This window comes from Sinohyriopsis cumingii, unplaced genomic scaffold (assembly GCF_028554795.1).
Source record: "Sinohyriopsis cumingii isolate HCF-2022 unplaced genomic scaffold, ASM2855479v2 utg002282l, whole genome shotgun sequence".
NCBI lineage: Eukaryota > Metazoa > Mollusca > Bivalvia > Unionida > Unionidae > Sinohyriopsis > Sinohyriopsis cumingii.
The window spans coordinates 137,614-151,087 of NW_028316178.1; the positions used below are offsets into that span (position 1 = coordinate 137,614).

The window sequence follows — 13,474 nt, forward strand, 5'->3', positions numbered from 1 at the left end:
TTCCCCACTGAATCCACCCTGGTTGCATACCCTGTTAATAATTATGCTAAAACAACACTGATTCAGTTTGTTTAAGAAAACCTAGTAGACTGATATTAATCAAGGACACCCTTGTTTGGGTAACAGTTTCTGGGTGATGTGAGAATAATCATTGCATATATTATTCAGTGCTGTAATCATTATGGTCATAAATGAAGAGGGTACACAACTGTGGATATTTAAATATAACAAAGGAATATATTTCATCTAAATGTATAGCAGTGGTGCTAGTAAAAAAAGGAAATGATTAAAAGTATGTGTCTGTGTTGCACTTGACAAAAGTCTGCCAGTTGATGCAAAATTATACTATGTGATCACATACTATGTGGCAGAAATCATGGCAAAGGCTAAAACGTTCAAGACAGTGTTTGACAGAAATGGAAACTCACAAACATCTCCAAGCACAGATAAGTAATTATGGATTAGTGGATTTACAGACAACAAAAGTCAATTAATAAAAGACATGCAAGCAAAAATAACACAAATAGTATTGTGATCACTTACTTAAGCATATTTGTGACCAACCAGCTACCAACTGATTTTTACTTTCTGAAAATCACCAAAGAAATCCACTATAATTCCGCTTACTTTATCTGTATTGTTGTCTGGCAATTATTTATAATATTATGGTGTATACAGTTACATGTGACCGTAATATCACCAATCATCAAGTCATGGGGTAAAGAAACTTGTGACCTATATGAGTACTCAAAATCCAAATGTCACAATGCTCTTTATCTGCAAAAGTCCAAATATTGCCTTTAATTTTAATTTTCACATCCCAAGCTGCAGAATCTCAGTCTGGGTCTTAATTAGTCTATGTTCATCTCACACTTCCATAACAGATTAACCAATAATTTGTACATTATTCCCTCTGGTAACTGTAATGTATGTACCAGATAAGATACATCTGAAATGCTTCCTTTAGTGAACACTAATCTAGTTTAAAGATCGGGCAACTGCAAGTAAATCAAACTCTCACAATTTGATTCAATATAGTATTAAACTACATATAGGTTTCAATTTGCAAATCAAATTAAACTTTCCTTTCCTTTCATCGGTTACTACCATCCATTGGATGTGCTAGATGCCAACAATATTGCTATGAAAGGAGTAATTTAACAATAAATAGCCACATAAATGCCCAAAATCACTCTTCTCTGTTGTTACATTTCAAGATTTATAAGATGAACTGTAACTGGATCAAAATATAACGCGCACAGTCCTTGTCCTGAAATTAAATGCAAGGACAAAATCTAATTGTAGTAAGAATTGATCTTGAGGTTATAAATTTTGCAATACTTTGATGAAAATGGAAGTACAAGTACTAAGTCTCCTTGGAATTAGTTTAAGTCTTGGAAATTCATTGTCCCAAAATAAAAAGCATCAGTCAACTCAGACCTTGTATACCAAATCAATATGGCTACATTTTTGGAGCCAAAAAAATAACTGCAATAAATGTAATCAACTTTCTTTGAAATTGGTTAACAATCTAAGCTTTCATTCAACATTTCACATGAAGGCTAAACTACTTTAGTACAACTTACCTTGACTTTGAATGCAAATATTATCATATCAATAGATGTTTGTTTTTCTTTTTTTGTTTTGGTCGTGGGTTCGATCCCCGATTGAGTCTTACCAAAGACTTACAAAAATGGTAATAACAGCTGCCTCGCTTGGTGCTCAGCATTAAGAGGTTAGTGATAGGACTGGTCGGCCTGGTGTCAGGATAATGTGACTGGGTGGGACATCGTGCTACATGTCTGCGGCATGATGGCCCAGTGCTAGACGTCATTATAAACTGTCACACTACAGACATCATAGCGATATGACTGAAAAATTGTTAAAGCTAGATTAAAACAGTCCAGATCACACATTCTTTTATTTGTGGGTTGGGAGATGGGCAAAGGATTCCACATGCAAAGTTTTGCATCAATTGATTGTGTAGTGCTGGTGCTTTCTACTCACCCCATATCAGCCCAATGGTAAAAGTTGAACCAAAATACCCAACAACTTTCAACAGCAATCTAATGTAAAATATTTTTCATCTCCCAAATGCCATACCTCCTTTCTCTTCAACCACAAATCCATGAAACTGCTTTCTGGAGAACTCTAGTGAAAAAATGTACAAGATTTAATGTTATGGAACCTCAAACATATTTATACTTCTAAGAAAAGCTTTAAAAATTCATCAACAGTTATTTCATCATTTATTTGGAAGCATATGGATACATGTGCTACATGCCAATGATATATGCCTCTATCATTAGTTCTATATTTATATTATAACATCCATATTCATTTACCTGTCCAGTCTTACGCAATGCTCATGACATAAAATAATCTAGCGTATTTATCAAGAAATGATATACTACATAACTATTATCATTTGCCACAGAATGTGGTGTTGAAATCTATACATACTAAATATGTGTATATATTAGTTTCTGCAATGTTGATGTATTGAACACTTTGATTTAAACACATCCTTACAAAATCTTTAAAAGATGTTGCCTCTTGTTGTATAAGCATTAATCTCTTCAGTTTTCTGAGCATGATATGTACCTTACCTGTATATCAATATTTTTCTGTCCTGACACACCCCTGCTAAAGGGACATATATGGAGCTTGCTTAACCAGCTTGAATAAGTTTGTAAGCTATTAAATATGGTCGTTATGTACAATTTATCACAGCTCACAGGTACTGTCTTTTGCATACTTCTGCTCCAAAAGATTTTTCACTAAGTTCTGTTAAACGTTTCACTTAAGAGGTGCATTAATGACTACTATACCAGTTTTACTATCTATCCCATATTGTCCTAGTAGGCACAAAATAAATATGTGTGTTTTAGGTCGGCTGGCCATCCTGTTTCTCACTGCTTACCCTAGCACTTATTTCAACTTCTGTAATAATAATAATAATAATAATAATAATATTAATAAAATTAACAAAAATAATAAATAAAAATAAAGTTCCTGAAATGTATTTGTGCATCTAATTGACTCAGGCTTTGAACAATTAGTACACTATATATGCCAAACATTATAATATGTTTATTTTTTTTAAAATAAAAGCCTACACTCTCTCTCTACCTTAATTTAAAACTGAGTGCAATAAGCAACAGGAAACACATATTTTTATTGGCTTAGGATTTTAAATCCAACCTTGCCATAGTCTTCTAATTCTAAGTTCGATCAAAATACGTTTAATTAAGCATTTTTATGGAGAACTTTTAACTTTTTCTAATTAACCAGTTTCATTATTACATAATTATCAGGTTTATCTCCCAAAAACCCCAAGATATTACACCAGAGGCTGATTAAAAACTGAAATGTAAAACTGTTTGGAATTTGGAGATCATCATTGATTTACTTCAAAATGAAATTATAATCCAGATGAATCAAATAATATAACTTTGCGTTACTGTTCATTGTTTTAATTGTTCTTTTACCTGAAAATTGAGTAGTAAATCAAAAGTTGAGAAAATACTTGACAACACTCCTCAAGAATACAAAAGATGTTGTTTCATGTTTATAAGTCCATATATTGGCACTAAGATTCACCAATGAACATTCCAGAAGTTTATACCTCTTAAGATGGTAACGAGACCTATTAAAGATGCATATCATGTGTTTGAAAATTTAGGAATTTGTTATATGGTGTGCGAAGTTTCGTAAAAATGTTTGCATACATTGACAGTGTCACATACAATTGAGATTTCAAAATGACGTATGTTCTGGTTCTGATTACATGCCTGACCTAGTTAATTCAAAAATCAGTTTCAGGCAAGGTGCATCAGCTAAAATTCTCATGTTTAACACCTTTTCCAGCTTCAATAATCTGTTATACTTCATAGCTTTGAAAATTAATTGCCATCAAAACTATCATCAGCCAGTATTTGTTATCTAAGATGAACTGCCATGGGATTTTCTAGGTAGCCTGTATGGTAAAAATGCATTTGTAAAACTTCCTTGATGTATGGTTCAAACTATGTGGGAATGCTTAATTCAGGACTCAATGTCCCAATTAAAACTTAGTAAAGTGAAAAAGTGTGCATGAGTTAATTATATCATGCATGATACCCGACTGCTTCTTGTGGATTATTATAATGGTGGGATTGCTAGCATATGATGGAAATTAAAGTGTCCTTTCAATTGGCACACAACATAAAGCAAATTATTTGAAAGTAATATTTTCCATCATAATTTATTTTTAAGTGAAATCTCTAAAATTCAATGACTTTCAATGAACCAGGTGAAATATCAATGATTTCCAAGGCCTTGGATTAAGGTGTTCATTTCTCAATGACTTTCAATGACCATTAATAACCATGTGGACCCTGTCGTGTCACAGGTTATTACACAGCATAAGTATAAATAAATTTTATAATCAGTTTGGAAAAATTCATATTTTCAAATTGATACAAGAAAAATCATCAGAATCAGTGTGAATGAATTGGGTTTCTGCACTAAAGTATTATTCCACCTTTTAGCAGTCTTTTTGTCTCAATACATACTTGTAGAAAATATAGAACATATATTTTCAGCTGCACTATTAATTAAAACCTAAGCTAGTCAGTGCTGTATCAACATCCAGGGTAATGACATCAAACGTTTTATGTGGGCCCTTTTGTTAGCATTGAATCCTGTAGCAAAAATATTCAAAGTGAGTGAGAAAATATGTTGCCTTTCTTGATTACCAAATTTAGATAACTTTTCCTGGCATAATTTGTTTTTTTTTTGTGAAAGTGAATAATATTTTAACATTTGAGGACTAAATAATTTTTCAGTAAGTATTTTTGTGGTTAGCAACACCACAGGTATGTATCCTCTACATACTTCCCCAGTGGCAAGTAAGCAATAAATTTTTTGTTCTATGTGCGTGACAGTACTAAAGATGGTCACTATGTCTGGATTTTAAAAAAAATCAGGTTTGATGAATGGTCAATACAACAAGTACAAGAGAAAGTAACTCCATGGTGTTTCCAACAAAGAACTTTATGCTGACCATGGCCAAGATGGCACCAATGATGTAACAGACAAAATAATAATGTATCAAATTTGAGAAGGACTCTCATTTAACTAGGTGCTCTTTGCAATCTCATCAAGTCTTATTCATATTTTAACCATGCTTACAATGTTGTCTGCATCATCAATAAACTAAAATTACATTGACAAAAACTGAGATGAGCATTTTATAAAAAGCATGCTTAGGAGAAGTCAGTGATGTAAAACGTATTCCAGCTGCAAAATTAATTTGCAATGTAAATGACAGAGAAAACTTTGTCATCTATTCAGTGTTGGATTTGCAAGCAACCCTTTGGTGGCAACAAGGTTTGAGAATGCTGTAATTTCAAAAGGATGCTGCAATGTGTTATCTGAATTCCTTCATGTTCTTCATAACCTCAGGGGCCATGACTCTCATCACATCATGAAACAATAATCTCAGGGGCCATGACTCTCATCACATCATGAAACAATTTGGATAATTCATAATCTCAGGGGCCATGACTCTCACCACATCATGAAACAATAATCTCTAGGCCATGACTCTCATCACATCATGAAACAATAATCTCAGGGGCCATAACTCTAATCACATCATGAAACAATTTGGATAATTCATATTCTCAGGGGCCATAACTCTCATCACATCATGAAACAATTTGGATAATTCATAATCTCAGGGGCCATGACTCTCATCACATCATGACACAATCTGGATAATTCATAATATCAGGGGCCATGACTCATATCACATCATGAAACAACCTGGATAATTCATAATCTCAGGGGCCATGACTCTCATCACATCATGAAACAATTTGGATAAATCAAGAAGATAATAACTTGCACACCAGATAACCTTGTGAAATATTTGCCATTCCCTCTGAGCAAGCAGCATTTCATTGACAGACTGCAATTCTAGAATGCTCTACTTAAAATACAATTCAAAATAATAAAAACATAGTAAGTACACTTCAAAGGACACAAGGAAAGTCACTTTACTCCTATATGTCAGCACTACATGATCAAGTAACTGACGTTGTTGTGCCCTAAAGTACCAAAACAAGCCAAATCCTTAACAATCTAGGGTATTTTCAGACCTATAGTGCTCCAAACATGGCAGCTCACTGGGGACTCATGTATGCTGCTATGTTCTTACAGGCATTTTCTACTGCTCAATTTTGAGTCTGACCCTTTTCTAAAACCTTGTACTGGTAAGCCATACCACAGCATTGATAAAAGAATGTATATATTGTTTTAGCTTCCATAGTTGTCTGAATAAAAAGGAAATCTTTTAATCCATTTTCACTTTCTTTTTCAATTTACAGAAATCAAACATTCTTATACAAATAGATGTTGAAAATGGGTTAGCCAGATCTACAAAACATGTACATCTAATCCTCAAAAAGGTTTATATTCAGATCTAGGTGTAAATAACTTTGATTAAATTCTCTCATACAGTTGTGACTCTCATCACATGGAAAAGATGTGATGCATATCCAATCGATCTTGTGCTTGAATGGTTAGAATGTTTTCCTTTCCATCCCCAGAGGCTATCTCTGCAGCCACTTATGTAAATTATATGGTCACTAATATTTGGAATATGAATGAAAACAAATCTTACTTTCTGTTCCACACTATGTAAAGAGAAGGTGTTATTTAATAAAAGAAGGCTACTTGCGAAAATATGCTTGTTTTTGGCTTTATATAATTATACCTTTCCTTACCAACAAGAGATTAGAATGTATGAAACAAATTGTTCTCATATTCTGCTTAGGCAGTTTTCTGGTCATCAGACCCAGACAACATTTTAAATTTTAAAAAAGAAGACAACTCATCAAATGCTGATCAGACAATTATTTTACAATGCATGTTTCCTAGTCATGGTACAACTGCAAATTAAGTTTCATGAAGATGTTGGAAACATTTAAACTAATATGAAGTGCAAGTACAACTTTCAAGCAATGGTAGACAATGCTATAAACACTTAACTTACAAAGCTTAATCAGACACAAACTCTTGTCATGACACCTCCATGCCATGTTACCTTAAGGTATCTGAAGCAATTCAAAAGAGAGAAGCTAGAGAAACATGTGAACAGACTGATAGATAAAATTAGTACTAAAAGAATCTAACATCACTAATCCCAGAAAGCTGATCATTATATGGAAAAGGCCATTGTCATGGTAGAAATGAATATCCGGTTTCATAAATGTATTTCAAAGGGTTATATTAAAGGGAGAAGAATGTTAGGTCAAGCCAAAGTAAATTCTAACAAAACAGGGGATAAATCTTAAGACGAGACAGATTTTGTTGCAAGACACAAAAAGCAGCCATGACACAAAAACATATCAAATTTAGTTAAAATCACAAAGATTTCAAGAGATAATAAATAAACAAAACTGAGTCACCAATTTTGGGATATGAGCAATATTTAATGATGGACAGCATTGACATGACAAGTTCAAACAGACTTTCAAAAAAATTAATGAACTAACACTGACCATTTTCATAAATTTCTGACCTACCAACAATCAAATCTTATGACTTATGTGCATTACAGAGCGCACCGTAATTCACATAGGTGAACATACCTCTATGTAATTCAAATTAAAAGCCATTTTTGGTAATAATTGTACATAGAATAGTTGTTATCAAAATGTATCTAAATATCAAAATCGCTGTTTGAATGTGTCACAAATATTTTCTCCACCAAGTGATGCAAGCCTTCATAATGAAGAAAGAAAAGAATCCTTGTTAAACAGATTGGTATATTTAAACTAAATGCTCTCCAAACAATAAAAAGACCTTAGAGAGAGGCACTCGTATGAACAGGAAAAAAATGACTGGCCACATTATCTCACACTATGTCTCCAATATCATGTTCAAATTTGCCTCAAGTGCAAGCTTGCTAGCCAGAGGTCTTCAATTCAGTTATATTACTTTGAAATTTTCTTTTGCTCCTAAGATTTTACAAGATCTTCGTCCATTGCATTTCTCTTATGTGCCTTAGTGCCACCTCCAGCTTCTTTCATATTGTTGTCCAGATAAATCTGATATTTTCATCATTCTCCTGAGGCACATAGCATGAGTTTCTCTGTGACCTGGATCTTGAAGATTCCTCCGGCCTTGTAGATATGGTCAATTATACTGCATTTGGCTTTAACAGTGCACTTAGCCAGAATTTCAATTCTGAATTAAAATAATGACTTGTTACTTCATTGTCATCGAAGAGTCAATAATGTATGTCAAGTTCATTTTCTTGCAAGTCCTCATTCAAATACTCATTAAATAGAAGTTATGCATTGTTCTGCCCATCATTGAAGATAATTTGCAATTTATAGTGTGATACAATGCTGAAGACAGCTAAGTATGCAGTTTTCCTTTCCTCACAGAATGCTGCAAAGTATTTGACTGTAAAGAAACATCAATTAAAACATTGCTTTTATCGTACGATTTGAACCTGCAATGACAATGTTTAAAATCCATTAGATTTTGGCTGTTACATTTGCATATCTACTTTGATATTGGTTGATTTTGGCAGTTTAGCTGTCTTTCAGAAAAAAATTGTTGCAACAGATGAAGTAAAATTCTATGAGACCAAAACGGGTGTAGTTGTACTAAAGAAGTTTGAATGCACCACTGCTGGGTAGTATATCCTTTTATTTCCACGTTTTCCATGACAGGAAATGGCTTGTTCTCTCATTTTCTGCTTCAAATGTGTTCTTGCAAACAGAACAAACTGCTTTCTGTTTGTGACACTCTACTTTAATTTTTTTAACAATGATTTGAAGCCTGACATTTCAAGCCAATTGGCTTGAAAAGAGACCTTTCCAGGCATAACAAAGTGTTGAATTACATATTTACGAATCAATTGTGCACTATTAACAATATTCCATTGACTCTGAAGACAGTGACAAAGTCTTCACACAAATAATGATGGAAACATATTGAACACACATGTGCAATCTTATATCCAGCTCCCAAGTTACTTTCCTTTGTTCACTTACGGAGAAGATAAATGGTAAATGCCTTCATATCTATCGACAAACAATATTTTAAATAAAATATTTTAATGGAATTAAAAAAAACAACATGACAAATAAAAGGCTCAGCTCCTGTTTCCACCAAAGTTGTAAACTTGCACAAACCTTTCAACAGAAAGTCGGGGCCCCAAGTGGCCGAGTGGTCTAAAGCGCTCTCCGTTATGGATCACTGCCATCTCACCTCTGTCTGCATGGGTTCGAGTCTCAGATTTGGCTAATGTGGGTATGTGAGAAAGCTTGCCAGTAGCTTCTCGTGGATTGGTGGTTCTTTCCGGGGTTTTCCCAGGTTCTTCATCCACCATTAATACTGGCTGCCATGCATAGCCTATCATGTGCTGAAAAATGGTGTTAAACCCTACAACAGCAACAACAACAAGTGATCATGTTAAACCATACAACAACAACAACAATATCAATAGAAAGTCATTTTTCATGAGCATGAAATGTCCAATTGAAATTTTACAAACTTTCGCAAACTCTATACGAACCCTGGGTGAAGTCTTAAAAGCTAGATGGATTATGCAAGTACACAGATGCAATTACATTTGTAAGATCCTAATTAATTTACTTACTATCTTTTCTTACAAGGGTGATTAAGTTGTGCTAATGTAACTTTGAGAAACAGTTAATGTTATTTAAACTGTATCAAGGGTGCATTGGTGTACATCTTGCATCATGTGAACACGATCATGTCAAAATAGCAATCGTCAGTTTTTAATTGGGGTTTAATACAAAAAATAAGAATTTAGTATTATATCACCCACAAATGCTTGTTTTATATCAATGAATAATAATATCACTTGCTTGATCACAGTTAGGCATTGGGTCATGCATACCTGAAATTGGAAAGGATAATTCTCACACTAGCTTTATCATGAACTTACATTATATAATATTACCAGTCCTTCTTCTTTCAAGAATGTCTTGAGCTTGACATTTTTATCTAAAATTTGCTTCACAATGTCTGCCCTGTTAGACTTCATGGCAGTCAACATCGTAGTCTGAAAATATACATTGTACACAAACAATAATTTTGTTAAACAAATGTCTATACTTTTATAAAACACTAATGCATTACAGTGATGATGGTCCTAAGAATGCAACTCCATACATAAACTTACTGATATCTGCTGAGTTAAGTCCCATAACTGTAAAGTCATCGGCTAAAGTAGCGTCTAGTTGATTCAGAGTTTAAAACAATATTGACCAATCTACCAATAACAGATTGTATGTGAAGTTCAAATGAAATATCATTTCCCTCATTTCCCAGTCACCAAGGGTTAGTTAGGTTAAAATGAAATTAAATCTGAAATTTTGGCATAATTTCAAAACTACAATTATGATGATTTTGGTTTTGCTCTTATTATTTATTTCCAAAGTAATTGGGCTGCAGCAAGTACAGATGTATGTGAAATTATATTATTGCGAGCCTATGCTCTTAAAATAAGTAGTGGAAAAGAGAACAAAGCAACAAGCTTTGTAAAATTCAACAAACAACATATTTCCCAAGGATACAAAGTGAAAATAACATTAAGGAACTTAAGGTATTACGAAATAAATCTCCAAATAATATTAGAATTACAGACATAAGTCCTAATAATTGAAGGTCCTAACTATAATTCAGCACAAGTCCAAAATAAATCCAAAATGAAGGTGTTTATGTGTTTGTCATACCCTTTATATGGCTGATGTATAATTCCAGGTTTGAATTCAATATAAATTGCAGTGAATGTCTCTGGCCAAGAATTTTATCAGAGGACTTTTCTATTTCCAGAGAACATAATCACTTGAACTCAATAATTTGAAGAAAAAAATATCAGCCCAACTGGACACAATGTATAGTACACCTTAAAAGAGCTAGATCTAAATCACAACTGCATTTTCCCTTCAGTGACAAAATTATATAGTCTTCTACTTGACCTCTGGTCACAATTAGCATTCTCTAAAAACAATTATTACCTAATGGAAAATAACCTTCTAGAATGATCCTGATGCTTACAAAATAAAAATGTTAGTTATTATGAAAATCCTATTACTAAAATTAACAATCTATAGCCTGGACTATGTCAAGTACACTAAGGAAATTCCAAAAACCAAAACCTAGACTGAAAAAAAACATATTTACTTCTATTACTAATAATTCTGATTTAAGCCCACACAAATAGAGAATAATTTAGCTATGTATTAGTGGTCCACAGAATAAAATAAAAAAGTTGATTGGGGTCAAGCAGAAATTAGCTCATTTGTGGACAAGGTCAAATCCAACATACATTAAAGTAGCACGTCATAAAATTAAAAAATTAAAAAAGACCTACTAACAAACAATGCAAATTAAATACACATAACAATATGTTTCCACAAAATAGGACAAATAAATTCTTACATGCTGTGATATGTTACACAGAAAATACAATTTGTAAGCAAGTTATAACAACAAGCACCTAGTAGGCAATGCATCTGATTATTTTCTTCAGGAATTTGTCTTTATATCAAAATTAGGATATTTTCCCATCTGTTCAAATTACAAATTTACGAACATACTACAAAATAAGGAATAAAAAATATTATGTTCTGAAATTTGACAACAATTTTATTCATCACTGAAAAAGTTTGAACAGGGATTGTAACAGAGTCCTTCAACTGTAGCAGTATATGTTATCATAGTTCCTACAATAGTTGACTCGTTATCTTACCAGTAAAGGCTGCTTCTAAAATTATAAAGAAACCTTTGAAAGTCAAGCATGCAGCAACTATGTCTGTTTTGTAAAGATATTTGTGGACCCACATATGTAAAAAAAAGATCAGCTTTTCCAGCAGGAGTTATTTCTACCAGACAGTTCAAATTTACTTCTAGAGTAATGTGGAATAGTTCTGTCTAAATTGCCAACTGTTTCCCCTGTTTACTAAATCTTTCTTTTCTGTTCCATTTTTGACATCATTGCAAAATAAGCTGACCAATCCTTGCTTTAGACATGTGTTGATGAAATTATTATTTTGTTAGAAATAATAATTCCATTGACCTGTGATGTGCATGGAGTCAGGCATTGAGAAATAGAATGGAACAAAACAATATTTCCCTTGTACATTAATTTCTTAATGCAAACATATGCAATAATTATGAATCAACAAATTTAACAAAGTTTGAGAACAAGGTAACTTCAATATGTTTGTCAGTACTGTACATTGTTAACTTCATTACATGCTTATTGCAAGTGATCATGGTGCCCCATGTGGCCGAGTGGTCTAAAGCACTCTCTGTTACAGATCACTGCCATCTCACCTCTTTCTGCATGAGTTTGTGTCTCAGATGATGTGGGTATGTGTGAAAGCTTGCCAGTAGCTTCTCATGGGTCGGTGGTTCTTTCCAGGATTTTTCCAGGTTCTTCCTCCACCATTAATACTGGCTGCCATGTATAGCCTATCATGTGCTGAAAAATGGTGTGAAACCCTACAACAGCAACAACAGCAAGTGATCATGTTAACTCCTTGACCCCTGGAGATTCTTTCAATTTTCACCTGAAATGGGGGGTAGGAAATGCATTTTGTGGGTTACTTCTAAATGCATCCATACATGCAGAAGTTTAAAATTGGACTTCCTCTTTTCTGTTTCTATTTTCGTAATGTACCCATAATTTTTGTGTACCGACATCTATTTTACTCCTAATCTCAAAACCACCCTATCTTTTGCATGCGTTTATCTGCATGTGTGCAGTTTGGACCAGTCTGCTTTAGATCTAAGGTCAAAAATCTAAAATCCCATCACAAACTCCAGTCCTGAAAACAGCAGCTTTGAGGTAAAAAAGTCTGTATCATTTAGTATTATTCTCTTTATTAGTAAATCATGCAACCTGCCTTGTTGCATTGCAAATATGTTGATGCTATGGAGCTGTGAAGAATGATACAACCTGTATTAATGAGTTAAGCATGAATATGGATATATATAAATCAATTCAAACAACAGGTGAAAATATTCTTAGTTTTTATAGCATGTTATCGGGGAAGGGAAAAGGAAGGGTGTGTCACAATAAATAAAGCAAAGGAAAATAAGTTGCTACCATCCATAACGAAAAAACCAAAACCATATTTTAGTTTTTGTTACCCTAGCTTTGCATTATGAGAGATAGAAGTCAACTATCAAGCAGATGAAGGCAACATATTCAAATATGTGTTATGTTAGGGTACTACACAAAATTGTCCCCCCAAATCATTTCTACTTACAGGGATATCTTTCTGTTTTAAAATTGGAACAGCATAATTTTTTCATGTACTCTTTTGTCTTTGTGGCTAACATGAAAAAGACAGAAAATGAACCTTACCAACACTGAGACTGTTGTCACGCACTGCATATTTTTTACGGCATCAGATGTATATCATTCAATTGG

At 33.4% G+C, this 13,474-nt stretch overlaps 1 protein-coding gene across 1 annotated transcript in view; it reads right to left on the minus strand.

Annotated features, from left to right (window-relative positions):
* The window catches only part of LOC149770815 (transient receptor potential cation channel subfamily M member-like 2), a gene marked incomplete at its 3' end in the record, with an annotated part of 128,969 nt that overhangs the window by 87,283 nt on the left and 28,212 nt on the right, over positions 1-13,474 (minus strand). The window contains exon 9 of the mRNA XM_089949083.1: positions 9,992-10,093. Within this exon, the coding sequence (XP_089805209.1) occupies positions 9,992-10,093 (102 nt within the window). The remainder of the gene's footprint in view (positions 1-9,991; positions 10,094-13,474) is intronic.